At 44.5% G+C, this 25186-nt stretch overlaps 1 protein-coding gene across 1 annotated transcript in view; it reads left to right on the top strand.

Annotated features, from left to right (window-relative positions):
* The window catches only part of LOC139839221 (uncharacterized), a 29740-nt gene extending 7125 nt beyond the window's left edge, over positions 1-22615 (top strand). The window contains exons 5-6 of the mRNA XM_071829271.1: positions 20070-20876; positions 20963-22615. Coding sequence (XP_071685372.1) covers positions 20070-20876; positions 20963-22615 — 2460 coding nt within the window. The remainder of the gene's footprint in view (positions 1-20069; positions 20877-20962) is intronic.
* The last annotated feature ends 2571 nt before the right edge of the window (positions 22616-25186 follow it).

Raw genomic sequence — 25186 nt, 5'->3', positions numbered from 1 at the left:
ACAACAGACAATTGCATTAAGTATGGTGCGTAATGTAATCAACACAAATATCCTTAGACATAGCATTGATGTTTTATCCCTAGTGGCAACAACACATCCACAACCTTAGAACTTTTACATCCTTTGTCCCAGATTTAATGGAGGCATGAACCCACTATCGAGCATAAATACTCCCTCTTGGAGTTACAAGTAACGACTTGGCCAGAGCCTCTACTAGCAACGGAGAGCATGCAAGATCATAAACAACACATATATGATAGATTGATAATCAACATAACATAGTATTCCATATTCATCGGATCCCAACAAACGCAACATGTAGCATTACAAATAGATGATCTTGATCATGTTAGGCAGCTCACAAGATCCGACAATGATAGCACAATGAGGAGAAGACAACCATCTAGCTACTGCTATGGACCCATAGTCCAGGGGTGAACTACCCACTCTTCAATCCGGAGTTGATCATGGCGATGAAGAGTCCTCCGGGAGATGATTCCCCTCTCCGGCAGGGTGCCAGAGGCGATCTCTGAATCCCCAGAGATGGGATTGGCGGCGGCGGCGTCTCTGGAAGGTTTTCCGTATCGTGGCTCTCGGTATTGGGGTTTTCTCGACGAAGGCTTCTTATAGGCGGAAGGGTAGGTTTAGGGGCGACGCGAGGACCCCACACGCCAGGGCCGCGTGGCCAAGGGCTGGGCCGCGCCGCCCTGTTGTGTCGGTGCCTCGTCACCCCACTTCGTTTCCCTTTCGGTTTTCTGGAAGGTTCGTGGAAAAATAAGACCCTGAGCGTTGATTTCGTCCAATTCCGAGAATATTTCCTTTGTAGGATTTCTGAAACCAAAAACAGCAGAAAACAAGAATCGGCTCTTCAAAGATCTTGTCAATAGGTTAGTGCCGGAAAATGCATAAATATGACATAAAGTGTGTATAAAACATGTGAGTATCATCAATAAAGTAGCATGGAACATAAGAAATTATAGATACATTTGAGACGTATCAAGCATCCCCAAGCTTAGTTCCTGCTCGTCCTCGAGTAGGTAAACGATAACAAAGATAATTTCTTAAGTGACATGTTATCATAATATTGATCAATACTATTGTAAGCACATGTAATGAATGAAGTGATTCGAAGCAATGGTAAAGACAATGAGTAAACAATTGAATCATATAGCAAAGACTTTTCATGAATAGTACTTTCAAGACAAGCATCAATAAGTCTTGCATAAGAGTTAACTCATAAAGCAATAGATTCAAAGTAAAGGCATTGAAGCAACACAAAGGAAGATTTAAGTTTCAGCGGTTGCTTTCAACTTGTAACATGTATATCTCATGGATAGTTGTCAACATAAAGTAATATGATGAATGCAAATATGCAAACATGTAAGAATCAATGCATAGTTCACACAAGTGTTTGCTTCTAAGGTGGAAGGAAATGGGTAAACTGACTCAACATAAAAGTAGAAGAAAGGCCCTTCGAAGAGGGAAGCATGGATTGCTATATTTGTGCTAGAGCTTTTATTTTGAAAACAAGAAACAATTTTGTCAACGGTAGTAATAAAGCATATGTGTTATGTATAAGATATCCTATAAGTTGCAAGCCTCATGCATAGATTACCAATAGTGCCCGCACCTTGTCCTAGTTAGCTTGGATTTACATGGATTATCATTGCATAACATATGTTTTAACCAAGTGTCACAAAGGGGTACCTCTATGCCGCCTGTACAAATGTCTAAGGAGAAAGCTCGCATTGGATTTCTCGCTTTTGATTATTCTCAACTTAGACATCCATACCGGGACAACATAGCCAATAGATAATGGACTCCTCTTTAATGCATAAGCATTCAAAAACAGATAATATTCTCATACGAGATTGAGGATTGTTGTCAAAAACTGAAACTTCCACCATGGATCATGGCTTTAGTTAGCGGCCAATGTTCTTCTCTAACAATATGCATGCTCAAACCATTCAACTCATGATAAATCACCCTTACTTCAGACAAGACGAACATGCATAGCAACTCACATGATATTCAACAAAGGATAGTTGATGGCGTCCCCAGGAACATGGTTATCGCTCAACAAGCAACTTATTAAGAAATAAGATACATAAGTACATATTCAATACCACAATAGTTTTTAGGCTATTTTTCCCATGAGCTATATATTGCAAAGACAAAGAATGGAATTTTAAAGGTAGCACTCAAGCAATTTACTTTGGAATGGCAGAGAAATACCATGTAGTAGGTAGGTATGGTGGACACAAATGACATAGTTTTTGGCTCAAGGATTTGGATGCACCAGAAGTAATCCCTCTCAATACAAGGCTTAGACTTGCAAGGTTGTTTGAAGCAAACACAAGTATGAACAGGTACAACAAAACTTACATAAGAACATATTGCAAGCATTATAAAACTCTACACTGTCTTCCTTGTTGTTCAAACCCTCACCAGAAAATATCTAGACCTTAGAGAGACCAATCATGCAAACCAAATGTCAACAAGCTCTACAGTATTTCTTCACTAATATGTGCAAAGTATATGATGCAAGAGCTTAAACATGAGCACAACAATTGCCAAGTATCAAATTATTCAAGACATTATACCAATTTACCACATGTAGCATTTTCTGTTTTCAACCATATAACAATTAACGAAGCAGTTTCAACCTTCGCCATGAACATTAAGAATAAAGCTAAGAACATATGTGTTCATATGCAACAGCGGAGCGTGTCTCTCTCCCACACAAGCAATGCTAGGATTCGATTTTATTCAAACACAAACAAAACTAAAACTAAATTGGCAGATTTTTCTGAGTTACCTACAGAGAGGCCTACTCAAATTCGTGACAGCAAGAAATCTGTTTCTGCGCAGTAATCCAAATCTAGTATGAACCTTACTATCAAAGACTTTACTTGGCACAACAATGCAATAAAATGAAGATAAGGAGAGGTTGCTACAGTAGTAACAACTTCCAAGACTCAAATATAAAATAAAAGTGCAGAAGTAAAATCATGGGTTGTCTCCCATAAGCGCTTTTCTTTAACGCCTTTCAGCTAGGCGCAGAAAGTGTGTATCAAGTAACATCGAGAGATGAAGCATCAACATCATAATTTTCACAACTTGTCACAATAGGTATCTTAGATGCTCCATTATCTACAGTGCTATTAAGGGCTTTGTCAATTTTAGGTCTATAATATTTTTTTGGTTTAGGCACCTTAGAGACATACATGAACTTTTGCTCCTTACCCACATAAGCTTTCTCCTTAAACTTAAGAGAAGAAAAAGTTGAACCCAAGGTTCCCATAGCTTCTTCAAGATCACTAATCCTATGGGTTTGATCATCATGAGTAGCACAAGCTTCTAAGACGGCAATTCTCTCATTAATTCTACCTAGAGATTTATCAAGTTTATCAGTGCTATTAAGTAATATTCCCAATTTAGTCTCAATACTTGGAAGATTTTACTCTATGGTCTCCATCTTTTTCATGACATCTTCAAGAGAGATTTCAATTTTAACTTCATTAACAGGTGGTATTCCAAATAGACTCTCAATAATGCAACTAGCTTCTAAACCAGGAGTGCCTAGGAAATTACCTTCCGCGAGACAATCAAGAACATACCTATTCCAGCTAGAGATACCAACATAAAAATTCCTGAGTAGGATAATAGTGGAGTGTTTCTTAGTGCACCTATTATGAGCATCACTAATTCTATACCAAGCATCTTTTAAACATTCTCCCCCTTGTTGCTTAAACGAACGAACTTCAACTTCAGGATTACTCATTTTAGCAATAGTAAATAAAGCAAACTAAAATAAAGTAAATGCAAGTAACTAATTTTTTTGCGTTTTTAATATAGAGAACGCAAACAAGACAGTAAATAAAGTAAAACAAGTAACTAATTTTTTTGTATTTTGATATAAGAAAGCAAACAAAACAGTAAATAAAGTAAAGTAAAGCAAGACAAAAACAAAGTAAAGAGATTGGAAGTGGGAGACTCCCCTTGCAGCGTGTCTTGATCTTCCCGGCAACGGCGCCAGAAATTTAGCTTGACACGTGTACAACACGCGACTGTTGGGAACCCCAAGTGGAAGGTGTGATGCGTACATCAGTAAGTTTCCCTCAGTAAGAAACCAAGGTTTATCGAACCAATAGGAGTCAAGAAGCACGTTGAAGGTTGTTGGTGGCGGAGTGTAGTGCGGCGCAACACCAGGGATTCCGGCGCCAACGTGGAACCTGCACAACACAACCAAAATACTTTGTCCCAACATAACAGTGAGGTTGTCAATCTCATCGGCTTGCTGTAACAAAGGATTAGATGTATAGTGTGGAAGATGATGTTTGCGAAGAACAGCAAGAACAAGTATTGCAGTAGATTGTATTCGATGTAAAGAATGGACCGGGGTCCACAGTTCACTAGTGGTGTCTCTCCGATAAGAAATAGCATGTTGGGTGAACAAATTACAGTTGGGCAATTGATAAATAAGGAGGGCATGACAATGCACATACATATCATGATGAGTAGTGTGAAATTCAATTGGGCATTACGACAAAGTACATAAACCGCTATCCAGCATGCTGATGCGTGTGGTTGGCACGTCCGTTGGGAACCCCAAGAGGAAGGTGTGATGCGCACAGCGGCAAGTTTCCCTCAGTAAGAAACCAAGGTTTAATCGGACCAGTAGGAGTCAAGAAGCACGTTGAAGGTTGATGGCGGCGGGATGTAGTGCGGCGCAACACCAGGGATTCCGGCGCCAACGTGGAACCTACACAACACAACCAAAGTACTTTGCCCCAACGAAACAGTGAGGTTATCAATCTCACCGGCTTGCTGTAACAAAGGATTAACCGTATTGCGTGGAAGATGATTGTTTGCAAAAAACAGTAAAACAAGTATTGCAGTAGATTGTATTTCAGTAAAGAGAATTGGACCGGGGTCCACAGTTCACTAGAGGTGTCTCTCCCATAAGACAAGCAGCATGTTGGGTGAACAAATTACAGTTGGGCAATTGACAAATAAAGAGGGCATGACCATGCACATACATATCATGATGAGTATAGTGAGATTTAATTGGGCATTACGACAAAGTACATAGACCGCCATCCAACTGCATCTATGCCTAAAAAGTCCACCTTCAGGTTATCATCCGAACCCCCTCCAGTATTAAGTTGCAAAGCAACAGACAATTGCATTAAGTATGGTGCGTAATGTAATCAACAACTACATCCTTAGACATAGCATCAATGTTTTATCCCTAGTGGCAACAGCACAACACAACCTTAGAACTTTCATCCTTTGTCCCGGTGTCAATGCAGGCATGAACCCACTATCGAGCATAAGTACTCCCTCTTGGAGTTACAAGCATCTACTTGGCCAGAGCATCTACTAGTAACGGAAAGCATGCAAGATCATAAACAACACGTAGATATAACTTTGATAATCAACATAACAAGTATTCTCTATTCATCGGATCCCAACACACGCAACATATAGAATTACAGATAGATGATCTTGATCATGTTAGGCAGCTCACAAGATCCGACAATGATAGCACAATGGGGAGAAGACAACCATCTAGCTACTGCTATGGACCCATAGTCCAGGGGTAGACTACTCACACATCACACCGGAGGCGACCATGGCGGCGTAGAGTCCTCCGGGAGATGATTCCCCTCTCCCGGCAGGGTGCCGGAGGCGATCTCTGGATCCCCGAGATGGGATCGGTGTTGGCGGCGTCTGGAAGGTTTTCCGTATCGTGGCTCTCGATGCGGGGGTTTCGTCACGGAGGCTTTAAGTAGGCGGAAGGGCAAGTCGGGGAGGGGCACAGGGCCCCACACCACAGGCCGGCGCGGCCAAGGGGGCCGCGCCGCCCTAGGGTTTGGGCACCCTGTGGCCCCACTTCGTTTCGTCTTCGGACTTACGGAAGCTTCGTGGAAAAATAGGCCCCTGGGCTTTGATTTCGTCCAATTCCGAGAATATTTCCTTACTAGGATTTCTGAAACCAAAAACAGCAGAAAAAACGAATCGGCACTTCGGCATCTTGTTAATAGGTTAGTTCCGGAAAATGCACGAATATGACATAAAGTGTGCATAAAACATGTAGATAACATCAATAATGTGGCATGGAACATAAGAAATTATCGATACGTCGGAGACGTATCAGCATCCCCAAGCTTAGTTCTGCTCGTCCCGAGCGAGGTAAAACGATAACACGTATAATTTCTCGAGTGACATGCCATCATAATCTTGATCATACTATTTGTAAAGCATATGTAGTGAATGCAGCGATCAAAACAATGTATATGACATGAGTAAACAAGTGAATCATAAAGCAAAGACTTTTCATGAATAGCACTTCAAGACAAGCATCAATAAGTCTTGCATAAGAGTTAACTCATAAAGCAATAATTCAAAGTAAAGGCATTGAAGCAACACAAAAGAAGATTAAGTTTCAGCGGTTGCTTTCAACTTGTAACATGTATATCTCATGGATATTGTCAACATAGAGTAATATAATAAGTGCAATAAGCAAGTATGTAGGAATCAATGCAGTTCACACAAGTGTTTGCTGCATGAGGTGGAGAGAAATAGGTGAACTGACTCAACATTGAAAGTAAAAGAATGGTCCTCCATAGAGGAAAAGCATCGATTGCTATATTTGTGCTAGAGCTTTGATTTTGAAAACATGAAACAATTTTGTCAACGGTAGTAATAAAGCATATGCATCATGTAAATTATATCTTATAAGTTGCAAGCCTCATGCATAGTGTACTAATAGTGCCCGCACCTTGTCCTAATTAGCTTGGACTACCTGGATTATCACCGCAATACATATGCTTTAACCAAATATCACAAAGGGGTACCTCTATGCACTTTGTACAAAGGTCTAAGGAGAAAGCTCGCATTTGGATTTCTCGCTTTTGATTATTCTCAACTTAGACATCCATACGGGACAACATAGACAACAGATAATGGACTCCTCTTTTAATGCTTTAAGCATTCAACAACAATTAATTCTTTTCTCATTAGAGATTTGAGGATGTTTGTCCAAAACTGAAACTTCCACCATGGATCATGGCTTTAGTTAGCGGCCCAATGTTCTTCTCTAACAATATGCATGCTCAAACCATTCAACTCGGTGTAGATCGCCCTTACTTCAGACAAGACGAACATGCATAGCAACTCACATGAAATTCAACAATGAAAAGTTGATGGCGTCCCCAGTAAACATGGTTATCGCACAACAAGCAACTTAATAAGAGATAAAGTGCATAATTACATATTCAATACCACAATAGTTTTTAAGCTATTTGTCCCATGAGCTATATATTGCAAAGGTGAATGATGGAATTTTAAAGGTAGCACTCAAGCAATTTACTTTGGAATGGCGGAAAATACCATGTAGTAGGTAGGTATGGTGGACACAAATGGCATAGTGGTTGGCTCAAGTATTTTGGATGCATGAGAAGTATTCCCTCTCGATACAAGGTTTAGGCTAGCAAGACTTATTTGAAACAAACACAAGGATGAACCGGTGCAGCAAAACTCACATAAAAGACATATTGAAAACATTATAAGACTCTACACCGTCTTCCTTGTTGTTCAAACTCAATACTAGAAATTATCTAGACCTTAGAGAAACCAAATATGCAAACCAAATTTTAGCATGCTCTATGTATTTCTTCATTAATGGGTGCAAAGCATATGATGCAAGAGCTTAATCATGAGCACAACAATTGCCAAGTATCACATTACCCAAGACATTAATAGCAATTACTACATGTATCATTTTCCAATTCCAACCATATAACAATTTAACGAAGGAGAAACTTCGCCATGAATACTATGAGTAGAAACCAAGGACATACTTGTCCATATGCTACAGCGGAGCGTATCTCTCTCCCATAAAGTGAATGCTAGGATCCATTTTATTCAAACAAAACAAAAAAACAAAAACAAACCGACGCTCCAAGAAAAAGCACATAAGATGTGATGGAATAAAAATATAGTTTCAGGGGAGGAACCTGATAATGTTGTCGATGAAGAAGGGGATGCCTTGGGCATCCCCAAGCTTAGACGCTTGAGTCTTCTTAATATATGCAGGGGTGAACCACCGGGGCATCCCCAAGCTTAGAGCTTTCACTCTCCTTGATCATGTTGCATCATACTCCTCTCTTGATCCTTGAAAACTTCCTCCACACCAAACTCGAAACAACTCATTAGAGGGTTAGTGCACAATATAAATTAATATATTCAGAGGTAACACAATCATTCTTAACACTTCTGGACATTGCATAATGCTACTGGACATTAGTGGATCAAAGAAATTCATCCAACATAGCAAAAGAGGCAATGCGAAATAAAAGACAGAATCTGTCAAAACAGAACAGTTCGTATTGACGAATTTTAAAATGGCACCAGACTTGCTCAGATGAAAATGCTCAAATTGAATGAAAGTTGCGTACATATCTGAGGATCACTCACGTAAATTGGCTTAATTTCCTGAGCTACCTACAGGGAGGTGGACCCAGATTCGTGACAGCAAAGAAATCTGGAACTGCGCAGTAATCCAAATCTAGTACTTACTTTTCTATCAACGGCTTACCTTGGCACAACAAAACACAAAACTAAGATAAGGAGAGGTTGCTACAGTAGCAAACAACTTCCAAGATACAAAATAAAAACAAAGTACTGTAGGTAAAAACATGGGTTGTCTCCCATAAGCGCATTTCTTTAACGCCTTTCAGCTAGGCGCAGAAAGTGTGCATCAAGTATTATCAAAGGGTGATGCATTCTCAGCGGGGTGCAGAGCTTTCTCAACCAGGCATAATATATTAGATACATAAGTTTTAGCATCTCCCTTTTCATTAGTCTTAGGCGTGCTACTCTCATCAAACAAATTTTCAGGAACAAGCCAAGCATAGTTATTTTCTAGTGCATCATTCATAGCTAAGAGTTTACATGGTATTGGTGCTTTGATCTCCCCACCGTCATCAATATTATTAGTGTATCTTATTCTATCCATGTCCATCTTTTCAAGGAGACTAACAAAATTAGTATGAGAACCAAGCATATTAAATTTAGCAAAGACCTTTCTAGCTTCTCTTGCTAGACCACCAAATTCTCTAAGAAGGGTTTCTAAAACAAAATCTTTCTTTTTCCCTTCTTCCATATCACCAAGTGTGAGAAACATGTGTTGGATTATAGGATTAAGATTAACAAATTTAGTTTCCAACAGGCGAACTAAATGCGCGGCAGCAATTTCATAAGTAGGCGCAAGGTCTACCAAGTGTCTATCTTCAAAATTTTCAATGGTACTAACATGATTGAAAAATTCTTCTATATTATTTCTCCCAACTATAGACCCACGTCCTACCGGTATGTCTTTTGTGGTAAAATTAAAAGGAAACATGATGAAATAAGTAAAGTAAATGCAAGTAACTAATTTTTTGTGTGTTTTTGATATAGCAAACAAGATAGCAAATAAAGTAAAACTAGCAACTAATTTTTTTGTATTTTGATTTAGTGCAGCAAACAAAGTAGTAAATAAAACTAAGCAAGACAAAAACAAAGTAAAGAGATTGAGAAGTGGAGACTCCCCTTGCAGCGTGTCTTGATCTCCCCGGCAACGGCGCCAGAAATTTGCTTGATGCGTGTGGTTGGCACGTCCGTTGGGAACCCCAAGAGGAAGGTGTGATGCGCACAGCGGCAAGTTTCCCTCAGTAAGAAACCAAGGTTTAATCGGACCAGTAGGAGTCAAGAAGCACGTTGAAGGTTGATGGCGGCGGGATGTAGTGCGGCGCAACACCAGGGATTCCGGCGCCAACGTGGAACCTGCACAACACAACCAAAGTACTTTGCCCCAACGAAACAATGAGGTTGTCAATCTCACCGGCTTGCTGTAACAAAGGATTAACCGTATTGTGTGGAAGATGATTGTTTGCAGAAAACAGTAAAACAAGTATTGCAGTAGATTGTATTTCAGTAAAGAGAATTGGACCGGGGTCCACAGTTCACTAGAGGTGTCTCTCCCATAAGACAAGCAGCATGTTGGGTGAACAAATTACAGTTGGGCAATTGACAAATAAAGAGGGCATGACCATGCACATACATATCATGATGAGTATAGTGAGATTTAATTGGGCATTACGACAAAGTACATAGACCGCCATCCAACTGCATCTATGCCTAAAAAGTCCACATTCAGGTTATCATCCGAACCCCCTCCAGTATTAAGTTGCAAAGCAACAGACAATTGCATTAAGTATGGTGCGTAATGTAATCAACAACTACATCCTTAGACATAGCATCAATGTTTTATCCCTAGTGGCAACAGCACAACACAACCTTAGAACTTTCACTGTCCTTTGTCCCGGTGTCAATGCAGGCATGAACCCACTATCGAGCATAAGTACTCCCTCTTGGAGTTACAAGCATCTACTTGGCCAGAGCATCTACTAGTAACGGAAAGCATGCAAGATCATAAACAACACGTAGATATAACTTTGATAATCAACATAACAAGTATTCTCTATTCATCGGATCCCAACAAACGCAACATATAGAATTACAGATAGATGATCTTGATCATGTTAGGCAGCTCACAAGATCCGACAATGATAGCACAATGGGGAGAAGATAACCATCTAGCTACTGCTATGGACCCATAGTCCAGGGGTAGACTACTCACACATCACACCGGAGGCGACCATGGCGTCGTAGAGTCCTCCGGGAGATGATTCCCCTCCCCGGCAGGGTGCCGGAGGCGATCTCCTGGATCCCCCGAGATGGGATCGGCGTTGGCGGCGTCTCTGGAAGGTTTTCCGTATCGTGGCTCTCGGTACTGGGGGTTTCGTCACGGAGGCTTTAAGTAGGCGGAAGGGCAAGTCAGGAGGGGGCACAGGGGCCCCACACCACAGGCTGGCGTGGCCAAGGGGGGGGCCGCGCCGCCCTAGGGTTTGGGCACCCTGTGGCCCCACTTCGTTTCGTCTTCGGACTTCTGGAAGCTTCGTGGAAAAATAGGCCCCTGGGCTTTGATTTCGTCCAATTCCGAGAATATTTCCTTACTAGGATTTCTGAAACCAAAAACAGCAGAAAACTTCTTATGTTCCATGCCACATTATTGATGTTATCTACATGTTTTATGCACACTTTATGTCATATTCGTGCATTTTCTGGAACTAACCTATTAACAAGATGCCGAAGTGCCGATTCTTTGTTTTCTGCTTTTGGTTTCAGAAATCCTAGTAAGGAAATATTCTCGGAATTGGACGAAATCAACGCCCAGGGGCCTATTTTGCCACGAAGCTTCCAAGTCCGAAGACGAAACGAAGTGGGGCCACGGGGTGCCCAAACCCTAGGGCGGCGCGGCCCCCCCTTGGCCGCGCCGGCCTGTGGTGTGGGGCCCCCGTGCCCCCTCCTGACTTGCCCTTCCGCCTACTTAAAGCCTCCGTGACGAAACCCCCAGTACCGAGAGCCACGATACGGAAAACCTTCCAGAGACGCCGCCGCCGCCGATCCCATCTCGGGGGATCCAGGAGATCACCTCCGGCACCCTGCCGGAGAGGGGAATCATCTCCCGGAGGACTCTACGCCGCCATGGTCGCCTCCGGTGTGATGTGTGAGTAGTCTACCCCTGGACTATGGGTCCATAGCAGTAGCTAGATGGTTGTCTTCTCCCCATTGTGCTATCATTGTCGGATCTTGTGAGCTGCCTAACATGATCAAGATCATCTATCTGTAATTCTATATGTTGCGTTTGTTGGGATCCGATGAATAGAGAATACTTGTTATGTTGATTATCAAAGTTATATCTATGTGTTGTTTATGATCTTGCATGCTCTCCGTTACTAGTAGATGCTCTGGCCAAGTAGATGCTTGTAACTCCAAGAGGGAGTATTTATGCTCGATAGTGGGTTCATGCCTGCATTGACACCTGGGACAAGGATGAAAGTTCTAAGGTTGTGTTGTGCTGTTGCCACTAGGGATAAAACATTGATGCTATGTCTAAGGATGTAGTTGTTGATTACATTACGCACCATAATTAATGCAATTGTCTGTTGCTTTGCAACTTAATACTGGAGGGGGTTCGGATGATAACCTGAAGGTGGACTTTTTAGGCATAGATGCATGCTGGATGGCGGTCTATGTACTTTGTCGTAATGCCCAATTAAATCTCACTATACTCATCATGATATGTATGTGCATGGTCATGCCCTCTTTATTTGTCAATTGCCCAACTGTAATTTGTTCACCCAACATGCTGTTTATCTTATTGGAGAGACACCTCTAGTGAACTGTGGACCCCGGTCCAATTTTCTTTACTGAAATACAATCTACTGCAATACTTGTTTTACTGTTTTCTGCAAACAATCATCTTCCACACAATACGGTTAATCCTTTGTTACAGCAAGCCGGTGAGATTGACAACCTCACTGTTTCGTTGGGGCAAAGTACTTTGGTTGTGTTGTGCAGGTTCCACGTTGGCGCCGGAATCCCTGGTGTTGCGCCGCACTACATCCCGCCGCCATCAACCTTCAACGTGCTTCTTGGCTCCTCCTGGTTCGATAAACCTTGGTTTCTTTCTGAGGGAAAACTTGCTGCTGTGCGCATCATACCTTCCTCTTGGGGTTCCCAACGAACGTGTGAGTTACACGCCATCATCCACCTTCAGGTTAGCGTCCGCACCCCTTCCAGTATTAAGTTGCAAACAACAGACAATTGCATTAAGTATGGTGCGTAATGTAATCAACACAAATATCCTTAGACATAGCATTGATGTTTTATCCCTAGTGGCATGAACACATCCACAACCTTAGAACTTTCTGTCACTGTCCCAGATTTAATGGAGGCATGAACCCACTATCGAGCATAAATACTCCCTCTTGGAGTTATAAGTAACGACTTGGCCAGAGCCTCTACTAGCAACGGAGAGCATGCAAGATCATAAACAACACATATATGATAGATTGATAATCAACATAACATAGTATTCCATATTCATCGGATCCCAACAAACGCAACATGTAGCATTACAAATAGATGATCTTGATCATGTTAGGCAGCTCACAAGATCCGACAATGATAGCACAGTGAGGAGAAGACAACCATCTAGCTACTGCTATGGACCCATTGTCCAGGGGTGAACTACTCACTCATCAATCCGGAGGCGATCATGGCGATGAAGAGTCCTCCGGGAGATGATTCCCCTCTCCGGCAGGGTGCCGGAGGCGATCTCTGAATCCCCCGAGATGGGATTGGCGGCGGCGGCGTCTCTGGAAGGTTCTCCGTATCGTGGCTCTCGGTACAGGGGTTTTCTCGATGAAGGCTTCTTATAGGCGGAAGGGTAGGTTTAGGGGCGACGCGAGGGCCCCACACGCCAGGGCCGCGCGGCCAAGGGCTGGGCCGCGCCGCCCTGTTGTGTCAGCGCCTCGTCGCCCCACTTCGTTTCCCTTTCGGTCTTCTGGAAGGTTCGTGGAAAAATAAGACCCTGGGCGTTGATTTCGTCCAATTCCGAGAATATTTCCTTTGTAGGATTTCTGAAACCAAAAACAGCAGAAAACAGCAACTAGCTCTTCGGCATCTTGTCAATAGGTTAGTGCCGGAAAATGCATAAATATGACATAAAGTGTGTATAAAACATGTGAGTATCATCAATAAAGTAGCATGGAACATAAGAAATTATAGATACGTTTGAGACGTATCACCCCCTTCTGGTGTTCGTCCTATCACTTGTAAGTGGGTCTATAAAATTAAGACCCGCTCTGATGGATCTCTTGAGCGCTATAAAGTGCGTCTTGTGGCTCGTGGTTTTCAGCAGGAGCACGGCCGTGACTATGATGGGACTTTTGCCCCTATGGCTCATATGACAATTGTGCGTACTCTTCTTGATGTTGCTTATGTTCGACGCTGATCTGTGTCCCAGCTTGATGTTCAGAACGCTTTTCTTAATGGAGAGTTGAGTGAGGAGATTTACATGCAGCCTCCTCCTGGGTATTCTGTTCCCGATGGGATTTTTTGTCGTCTTGGACGTTCTCTCTATGGTCTGAAATAGGCCCCTCGTGCCTGGTTTGAGCGTTTCGCCTCTGTGGTGACTGCTGCTGGTTTCTCTCCTAGTTTTCATGATCCAGCACTTTTCGTTCACACTTCTTCTCGTGTACGCACTCTTCTTCTTCTCTATGTTGATGATATGATCATTACTGGTGATGATCCTGAGTATATTGCCTTTGTCAAGGCTTGTCTTCGAGATCAGTTTCTTATGACTGATCTTGGTCCTCTTCGCTATTTTCTTGGCATTGAGGTTTCTTCCACTTCTGATGGCTTTTCTATCTCTCAGGAAAAGTATATTCAGGATCTTCTTGCCCGTGCTGCTCTTGGGGATGAGCGCACGGTTGATACTCCTATGGAGCTTAATGTTAAGCTTCGTCGTACTGATGGTGATCGTCTTCCCGATCCCACCCGTTATCGCCATCTTGTTGGGAGTCTTATTTATCTTACTGTCACTCGTCCTGATATTTCTTATCCTGTTCATATACTGAGTCAGTTTGTCTCAGCTCCTACCACTCTTCACTACAGTCATCTCCTCCGTGTTCTTCGTTATCTTCGTGGCACGATCACTCATCGCCTTTTCTTTCCTCGTTCAGGCTCTCTCCAGCTCCAGTGCTACTCGGATGCTACGTGGGCGAGTGATCCTACGGATCATCGTTCACTTTCTGCTTACTGTGTGTTTTTTGGTGGTTCGCTTGTTGCTTGGAAGACGAAGAAACAGGTCACAATTTCCCGTTCGAGTGTTGAGTCTGAGTTGCGGGCTATGGCTTTGTTGATTGCTGAGGTGACCTGGTTACGGTGGTTGCTTGCAGATTTTGGGGTCTCTGTTGCGACACCCACTCCACTTTTGTCTGACAGTACATGTGCTATCAGTATTGCACGTGATCCGGTCAAGCATGAGCTGACCAAGCATATTGGTGTTGATGCATTTTATAAACGTGCTCAGGTGCATGATGAGGTTGTTGCGGTTCATTATGTGCCTTCAGATTTGCAGTTGGCGGATTTCTTTACAAAGACACAGACTCGACCGCAGCATAACTTCTTACTCTCCAAACTCAATGTTGTGGATCCACCATGAGTTTGAGGGGGGTGTTAGACGTATATATCGGTATATTATAGTTTCCCCATATGTTAGGGGGCTTCCTGCATATTTGCACCTGTACATGTACTATATATTGTGGCCTTTGGCCCCCTGGTAATACAACAAGCATATTTCCCTAACATGCTCATCCTTCCTAAAATATAAGGCACATTTTTCATACGCTTTTTCATACACAAATTTAGCCACTAATATATACAAAATTATATGGTTTTAGACTGTATAAATAGTATTGTTGCATCTTTTTTGCAAATATCTTTCATTTTATATACATTTATACAAATTTTGTGAACATATTCAATACAAAACATAGTTAAAGCTATAAGTTGCTGACCGGTGCAATTTAGGAGTGCCTTATTTTTGAGAATGAGATAGTATATTTAAATTCACATGAACAAGGAAAAACTTAAAACAGAGGCCGAGCTACATGTAGCCATTTATTTGTAAACACTTAGAATTCATATTTCAAAGTTTTAAAAAATATGAAATAAAATTCTTGGGATAGCCAATAATGTATCCTACAATGGTGCAAAATCTTAATACAGACTGATTCATATTCTAGGCTACACAAAAATGATAAATTCTGACAAAATTTATAGCTAGTAGTGCACATTCCAAGACTATAAAATTTGTCTGACTTTTTCAAATTCATGTAGTTTATGTTAAGTTTCATGCACTAGCCACTTGAACCAAAAGTCCGAACTGATGGAAAGGGTTAGGCACTCCATATATACACTTCACAACACCCCCACTCGCGTGTGACGGGAGAAGAGAAAGTCAACACGTGAAAGAAGAAGAACACACCGAAACAGGTATCAGCGGTGGCTAAAGAGGGGGGCAACATCAATTTTTAGGGCCTGTTTGGTTCCCAACCACACTTTGCCAAGCCAAAGTTTGGCAATTTGGCATGTGTTTGGTTCTTGCCACACTTTAGAGCTGCCACACATCACTATCCATATGGCCCACTTATCATAGAGTGATTTTTTTGCCAACTTTTGCCACACTTTGTGCCTTCCAAAATCCTAGCCACACTTTTGTGGCTGCCACACTTGCCAAAGTGTGGCTGGGAACCAAACAGGCCCTTAGGCTTAATTGCGAAAACCAGGATTTGAACTCGAGACCTGGGGCTCTGATACCATATTAAGCTTCATGCACTAGCCACTTGAACCAAAAGTCCGAACTGATGAAAAGGGCTAGGCAATCCACATATACACTTCACAACAGTTTACAATACAAACTAGGAAGCATAGGCGCGGCGACATGCCGCGCCCATAAGCCGAATCATTTTCGGTTAATATTACACTAAAGTGGTGTGGCTCTGACGGCCTGTGTAGTGGTGCTTCTACCTGAAATGTGTGGTACAGCAGACGTTTTTTTATAAGAAAATGATTCAAGTAGATACGGTAAGAGGCAGCAATTAGAAAGTTGCAGCGGTAGTCTACAATATACATACACAGATGCAGAAGGGCCGTCAGCCCCGCCGATCCATGTCTACCATGGTGGCGAACACGTTTTTTCTGCTTCGCTGACATGCGATGTGAAGGAATGACGCTTCGTGGTCGTAGTGCTCGATGAAAAAAAAGGATAAGATACCGACTACCTGATCGGTGCTCAAATGAAGGGAAAGAGCTACTCCGTATAGAAAAGGAGAAAAGAAAGAGGATTTAGGCAACCTGTGTCAGCAGTCCCGCCGGCACCTTCCAATGAAGCCAGCGCGGATTCAACCAACAATAACTGGCATGTTATCTTTCTCTGTTACAGCATGGGGGTTTTTGTTGCCGTCGACCGTAGTAACTGCCTAAGTCTAAACCGAAATTATCAAATCAAAGAGATCCAAGTGCAAAGGCCAGAAGAAGAAAATAGTTATTCCACCCTAAACAATTTCAGTTCGTTCATTTCGGTGAAATTACCGATCAGTGGTCCGATTGGTAATTAACTGAAAACTGAAGAACAAATACTGTGAAGGGCAGTAGGCTAGTTAAGCGCAATTTACAACATACTCCGTACTTATTTAGTGCAGGGACATACACACGCACACATCACAAAGATTAGAACTAAAAAAGGTAGTTATCAGCACATCAGATAGAAGAGTACATGAAGTAGATTGTAACTATTTTATCCAAACTGAGTCCACCGTGCCTGGGAATGAACCATCTCTTACAGATAGTCCAAGTGTTGAGGCTTGAGGATCTGGGACCATCAGCCGCAGGAGATTTCAGTTAAGAAACCTGAATATGGCCCTGATTCTGCAATTGCTCGATCTGGGAATGCAACATTTCAGATACACCACTTCAGAAGAAAGCGCCTAGATTTATGAAATTTGATTCCTTTATGAGAGAGTGCATCCTGGGATAAAATATCAAACACTCACACCATACTGGCAACATTTGCACGTGCACTCAAAGGCCAGCCATCCTAATATACCGGACAGAAAAACGGAGCACAAAAAGGGTCAGGACACTTGATAGCTACAGTACAAAGCGAACCATGGAAAGAAAAAGAGCAGTAATTGTACAATGGCCACTATTAATATAACCTACTCTTACTTCTGCACCATACCCGCAGTTTACTGTAATTCACGGGAAATGAAGGAAAAGATACACACAAAGGGCGATAACATATAGTCTTTGGAATCTGATGCAAGCTTCTAGTTCTCATGTGTAGGATGGTATCTATGGCCCGGACTTTGTGAGCAGGAACCATGATCGGCCTGCTGGTCCTGTACTCTACATATTTGTAGCTCTATATGCTGATCCTAGATTAGGCTCATATACCCGTCTCCACACCACATGATAGACTTCATTTTTTTTTTTTTTTTGAGAATACATGATAGACTTCATTGTTTTGCAACAGAAATGCAGCATGCTGAACACAAAGGTTGGATTATTTACTTAAGGATAATAAAATATATTAACTGTAGGATTTCATACTCTCCATGCACAGAGTTGCATATCTCTATTGGCCATTCGCGCACGCGCACACACACACACACCAAAGAGGGAAAAGACAGATCTCATCAGCAGTTTGAAGATTAGATTATATATCATCCAAAAAAGATATACATGATCAGATGCAATTTCAATTGTTTTATCCCAATGTATCCGAGGACAAAAATCTTAAAGCCATGAAAAATCTAGCTCTATACGGTTGGCTGGTATGCGCCACTTTGTTGAGATTCTTTACGATGTAAACAACATTTTAGTATTAACTGTGTCCGAAAGAAAAAAAATATAGGTGCTGCAGAGGAAGTACGAACATGTGGGTACCTTATTCATGCTGATTAATATGAACTTTATGCAAAATATGGTTCAGGAAGTTGGGTATATTGATGGATTAGTATTTGTGAAAAATATTCATTAATGATACCAATGAGACAGAAATAAATTATACAAAGTAACAAACATGAAGGGCTGGCTGGTGCAGCGGTAGAGCCTCACCGCCTGTGACCGAGAGGTCCCAGGTTGGAGTCGCGGTCTTCTCACATTGCACTTCGTGAGGGTAAGGCTTGCCACTAACACCTTCCCCAGACCCCGCACAGTGCGGGAGCTCTCAGCACTGGGTACGTCCTTTTTTTTTTAAAGTAACAAACATAGGTTTAGAAGTAGTGCTATTCCAATAGCTATTCATACTGAAGGAAAATTACAGACGTGAAAATATTAGTGATCAGTGTCTACAACTTAGACTTCCTTAGATTATCAGGAGTAAAAATGCAATCAGCACAAAAGAGAATGGACATAAAGTAAGATAGTACAATATATTTACCGATTGGTAATCAAACCAAGATAGATTTAGCGCCCAAGATCATGAAAGAATACCTCATGGTGTACAACAATGTAGTATAGTTCATGTACATTCTGTCTTGTTTGCTGATCGTTGAATTCCCAGATCCAAGAAACACGCACAAAGACCTTCCATTGGAATCATCGAGGTGATACATCATTTAGTAGCGATAGCTGTATGTCCCACTTTCCCTAACCTGCATTGAGTGAGAATATTAAGAATCCACTGGAACTGAAATTACACGAATCATACATTCATTGCTTTAGCCTGCACCATCAAGTAGAGCAAGCTGTAGTATTGTACCATAAGAGCAATTCCATGTTCCCTTCAATCTTCCAAAAATCCTAGTAATACATCAATCATGAAGAAGAGCAGAGAACCTGAAAATATAGCAGTGACATGTAAGCATAGCATCAGCATAAAGAAAAAAAAGGTGAATCGCACATAATTTAGAAGAGCACACAGGCTGAAAATATAACAATGACATGTAATCGCATCCGCACCGCACGGTGGCGCCGAGAACGACCCAACTGCTTCTTGTCATCAGTCGCAGGTTGTTGGCATGACCCTGGCATGGGTCGCTCGGGTGTTGTTGATCGCTCCAATGTTATATGAACCTAAGGTGATGGTGGCCAACGTGCGGGGCCTTAATGATCGCGCGAGGCGTACGGGTGTTAGGAGTGTAGTAGGTACTACGGGTGCGTCTATTGTATGTCTCCAGGAGACAAAGCTATCAGTTATAACCCCTGCCATTGTTATGGAAGTGCTTGGCGCGAACTTTGATGCGTACTTCTGCTTGCCTGCGTCTGGTACTCGGGGGGGGGGGGGGGGGGTGATTGTGGCCTAGATAAGCAGGGTGGTGCAGCTCGACAGCGCCCACATAGGTGCTAATAGTATCGCTGCTAGGGTGGCACCCTTGGGAGGGGAACCATGGTGGTGGATGACCTGTGTTTACGGGCCACAGGCGGAGGCGGACAAGATCGCCTTCCTGGATGAGCTTCGCGATATTCGCGGAACCCACCAAGGCCCATGGGCACTTTGTGGGGACTTCAACATGATCTACCGGGCGGAGGACAAGAACAACGGTAATCTAAACCATAGGATGATGGGCAGATTTCGCCGCTTCTTGAATGACTGCGAGTAGAAGGAGATCTACCAGCATGGTCGACGGTACACTTGGTCAAACGAACGTGAAACCCCCACGCTTGTTTGGCTTGACCGGGTGTTTGTCACGGTGGCTTGGGAGGAGCTCCACAGTAGCTGCAGCCTGCGCTGCTTGGCGACGGTTGTGGCAAACCATTGCCCCCTCCTCCTTGACTGTACCACACAGTCAGCGGGGTGGAAGAGGTTCCAGTTCGAACGTTTCTGGTTGCGGCTTGATGGGTTCGATGACGTGGTCCAGAGCGCCTGGAATGTGGTCCAGGGAGACACTGATCCCTTCCGGCGGCTCACCGCTAAGTTGAAACTCACTGCGCGCCGTCTTATGAGCTGGAGCGACAAAAAGGTTGGATGCATCAAACTGCAGCTTATGATAGCGCGGGAGGTGGTGCTGAGGTTGGACATCGCCATGGAATCCCGACTGCTCACCCCCGATGAGCGTCGACTCCGGGCGCACCTCAAGCAAGCTTACCTAGGGCTGGCCTCACTCGATCGGACGATGGCTCGCCAACGGGCAAATATTGCATGGTTAAGGGAGGGGGACGCCAACACGGCCTTCTTCCACCAGCATGCGGCCTACAGGCGCCAGAAGAACGTGATTCATAGCTTGAGGGTGGATAACGCTGTCCTTTCCGACCACGCGGCCATGGCTGAAGCTACCTTTGCGCACTTTGAGGGCCTGCTGGGCACTTCGGTGACGAGGGCGCACTCGCTAGATTTGGACTTCCTGGGCACCACACCGGAGGACCTATCCGAGCTCGAGGTACCGTTCACGGAGGAGGAGGTGTGGGAAGTAATCAGACACTTGCCACCAGGCAAGGCGCCTGGCCCCGACGGATTCACGGCTGAGTTCCTTCAGAAATGTTGGGGTTGGTCAAGACTGACTTCATGGCGGCTTTCGACAAGCTTTATACGATGTGTGGGCGCGGACTCCAAGGCCTTAACCAGGTCCTGCTGGTCCTGCTGCCCAAGCGTCCGGACGCCATGGCGCTAGGCGACTACAGGCCGATAAGTCTAATTCACATCTTTGCCAAGCAGGTTGCGAAAACTTTGGCTACTAGGCTGGCACCTCGGATGGAGTTGTTGGTGGATCGCAACCAATGCGCCTTCATTCGCAAAAGGTGCATCCACGACAACTTCATGTTGGTTCAGCAGACAGCTCATTTTCTACATAGAGGGAAGGAGCCGAGGGTGATGCTGAAGCTGGACATTGCTCGGGCTTTCGACTCAGTATCCTGGGGTTTCCTCATGGAGGTTCTACAGAAGCTAGGGTTCGGGCCGAGGTTCCGAGAGATTGTCTCTCTGCTACTAGACACGGCCAGTACCCGGGTGATGCTCAATGGCGAGCCAGGCCCCCCGATCTGGCATCGGAGGGGACTGAAACAGGGGGATCCCCTGTCGCCATCGTTATTTGCCCTAGTGATGAACTCGCTCAACAAGGTGCTCGCCAAGGCAGCCGAGCTGGGTTTGCTGCGACGGTTGGCACGACGAGACCTGGTGATCTCTGTGTCACTTTATGCGGATGATGTGGTGATCTTCTGTCACCCAGCTGAGGCAGAGTTGAATGCGGTCCGCGGGATCCTAGAGCTTTTTGGGCAAGCTTCTGGCCTACGCACCAACTTCGCCAAGTGCTCGGTGTCTCCTATTGCCTGTACGGATGAGGAAGTTGTGGCTGCAGCGGGGCACATGGAGTGCCAGCTAGCACCTTTTCCGGTGAAGTACCTGGGCATTCACATGTCTATTAGGTGGTTGTCAGCCCAGACTTTCCAGTCGCTTTTGGACAGGCTAGCTGACAAACTACCGACATGGCGGGCATCCATGATGCCGCAAGCCGGACGTTTGGCGCTGATCCAAGCGGTGCTCGCGGCAATCCCGCTGCACCAGCTACTGGTACTGGCCCTGAACAAAAAGACCCTCAAACAAATCAACAAGATCCTGCAAGGGTTCCTCTGGGTGGGCCGGGCAGAGGCCAATGGAGGTCATTGCCACGTGAACTGGGCAAGGGTGTGTTGGCCGCTTAACCCAGGGGGGTTGGGGATCCCCTACCTTGCACGGATCGCCATAAGCCTTAGGGTGAGTTGGCTATGGAGGATGCACACGGACCCCCAACGGCCATGGCGCGGGCTGGACATGCAGTTCTCGAAGGCGGAGCTAGACATCTTCGCGGCCTCGACCTCGATGACTGTGGGTAACGGGGAGTCCGCGCTCTTCTGGGTGGACCGGTGGTTGGATGGCAGGTCCATCAAGGAGATGGCGCCAGAGGTGTTCGTGCTAGTTCCTAAACGGTGCAGGAAGGTGCGTATGGTGCGTCAGGCACTGTTAGACCGCACTTGGATCCCCGACATAGCTAGAGCACCGAGTCCCCTAGCACTATGGCAATATGTGCAACTATGGGTCAGACTGAGGGATGTCCAGCTCTCGGAGGAGCAAGACACGATGTCTTGGTTGTGGACGACGGACGGCCAGTACACCTCCCATTCTTGCTATGAGGCCCTCTTCCAGGGGGGATCACCTCAGCATCATGGGAGCTGAACTGGAGATCCTGGGCGCCTCCTAGGGTGAAATTTTTCTTATGGTTGGCCTGTCTGGACGTGTTGGACGGGTGAGAGGCTGGCGGGTCGTGGTCTGCCACATGCACCCAGATGCCCGCTGTGTGACCTATCCGAGGAGACTATGGCGCATCTACTCACCGGATGCTCATTCTCTAGGACGATCTGGTTTGAGGTCCTCTCGTGGATCCGATCCACCTCAGGGCCTCCAGATTCGGGGGGGGGGGGGGGGGACTTCGTGGAGTGGTGGTCGCAGGCGGTGCGGACCGCTCCCCAGTAATCATACTCACGGCGTGGTGGATCTGGAAGCACCGGAATGCTGTGATCTTTGACAACGCACAACCTTCGGTGTCTTCCCTGCTCAATGACATCAAGACCGAGGCGCAACTGTGGGCGAGCGCGGGGGCCCAGGGTGCCCGCCAGATCATCCCCTAGACTAGGTCTCCTTTCATGGGTCGATTTGTAGTGCCGGGTGTTGGTCCCTTTGTGGACTTGTACATATAACCTTTTCCTTTCTATCAATGCATCAAAACGCAAGTCTTTTGCGTTTTCGCGAAAAACCAGTCGCAGGTTGTCGCCGTCCAAGATTGGCAGGCTTCATCCCCATGCAGAAGATCCCTCGAATCCCTCATTGATCTTTTCGACGAACAACAAGAGGAGACATAGCACTGGGAAGAGTAAGATATGGGGATTGGCATCTGAAGGCGTGACTCTGCCCCGCACGGCAGCACGCGGCGCAGAGGATTTTGGCCAGTGCAACGTGCATCTTTCTTTGCCGAACAGGTTGATACGTCTCCAACTTATCTATAATTTCTGATGTTCCATGCTTGTTTTATGACAATACCTACATGTTTTGTTCACACTTTATATCATTTTTATGCGTTTTCCGGAACTAACCTATTGACGAGATGCCGAAGGGCCAGTTGCTGTTTTCTGCTGTTTTTGGTTTCAGAAATCCTAGTAAGGAAATATTCTCGAAATCGGACGAAATCAACGCCCAATATCTTATTTTTCCCGGAAGCTTCCAGAGCACCGAAGAAGGGCCAGAGGGGAGCCAGGGGGGCCCCACCCCACAGGGCGGCGCGGCCAAGGGGGGGCCCCCCTAGTGTGTGGGTCCCCCGTGGCCCCTCCGACTCCGCCTCTTCGCCTATTTAGTCGTCCCTGACCTAAATCCTCGACCCCGTTCGACGAAACCAGAGAAAACCATCCAGAGCCGCCGCCATCGCGAAACTCCAATTCGGGGGACATAAGTCTCTGTTCCGGCACGCCACCGGGACGGGGAATTGCCCCCGGAGTCATCTCCACCGCCGTCTCCACCGTCATCTTCACCGCCATCGCTGTCTCCATGATGAGGAGGGAGTAATTCACCCCCGGGGCTGAGGGCTCCCCTGTAGCTATGTGGTTCATCTCTCTCTTTATGTGATCTAGTTGAATATCATCTATGTGCTACTCTAGTGATGTTATTAAAGTACTCTATTCCTCCTGCACGGTGTAATGGTGACAGTGTGTGCATCGTGTAGTACTTGGCGTATGTTATGATTGTAATCTCTTGTAGATTATGAAGTTAACTATTGCTATGATAGTATTGATGTGATCTATGCCTCCTTCATAGTGTGATGGTGACAGTGTGCATGCTATGTTAGTTCTCGGTGTAATTGTGTTGATCTATCTTGCACTCTAAGGTTATTTAAATATGAATATCGAATATTGTGGAGCTTGTTAACTCCGGCATTGAGGGTTCGTGTAATCCTACACAATTAGTGGTGTTCATCATCCAATAAAAGAGTGTAGAGTAGTTCTATTATGTGATCATTGTTGAGAGTGTCCACTAGTGAAAGTAGGATCCCTAGGCCTTGCTTCCAAGCATTGAATCTCTGTTTGTTTACTGTTTTGTTGCATGTTTACTCGCTGCCATATTTTATTCAGATTGCTATTACCACTCATACTCATCCATATTACTTGCATCTCACTATCTCTTCGCCGAACTAGTGCACCTATACATCTGACAAGTGTATTTGGTGTGTTGGGGACACAAGAGACTTCTTGTGTCGTGATTGCAGGGTTGCTTGAGAGGGATATCTTTGACCTCTTCCTCCCTGAGTTCGATAAACCTTGGGTGATCCACTTAAGGGAAACTTGCTGCTGTTCTACAAACCTCTGCTCTTGGAGGCCCAACACTGTTTACAAGAATAGAAGCACCCGTAGACATCAAGCACTTTTCTGGCGCCGTTGCCGGGGAGGAAAGGTAAAAGGTACTCACACTCCGGATCTCGGCTACTAAGCTATTTTCCGGCGCCGTTGTAAGTACTCGAAGCTATTTCCTTTAGATCCTGCAATTGCATCTTTTTGTTTCTTGTTTTACACTAGTAAGGCATAATGGAAAACAACTATGAGCTTTTTAATTTATTTCCTAAGGTAAGACATGAATTGTGTGATGTGAAAATTAAAGAACCTATGGAACCTCATTTGCATGCTAGTAGCAATGTTATTGGTATGAACGCAATCACTGCTAATGCTATGGATAAGTCTAAGCTTGGGGAAGCTAGTTTCTGTG

Source organism: Lolium perenne, chromosome 4, assembly GCF_019359855.2.
Source record: "Lolium perenne isolate Kyuss_39 chromosome 4, Kyuss_2.0, whole genome shotgun sequence".
In the NCBI taxonomy this organism is placed as follows: Eukaryota; Viridiplantae; Streptophyta; class Magnoliopsida; order Poales; family Poaceae; genus Lolium; species Lolium perenne.
This window is presented reverse-complemented; position numbering and strand designations above follow the sequence as displayed.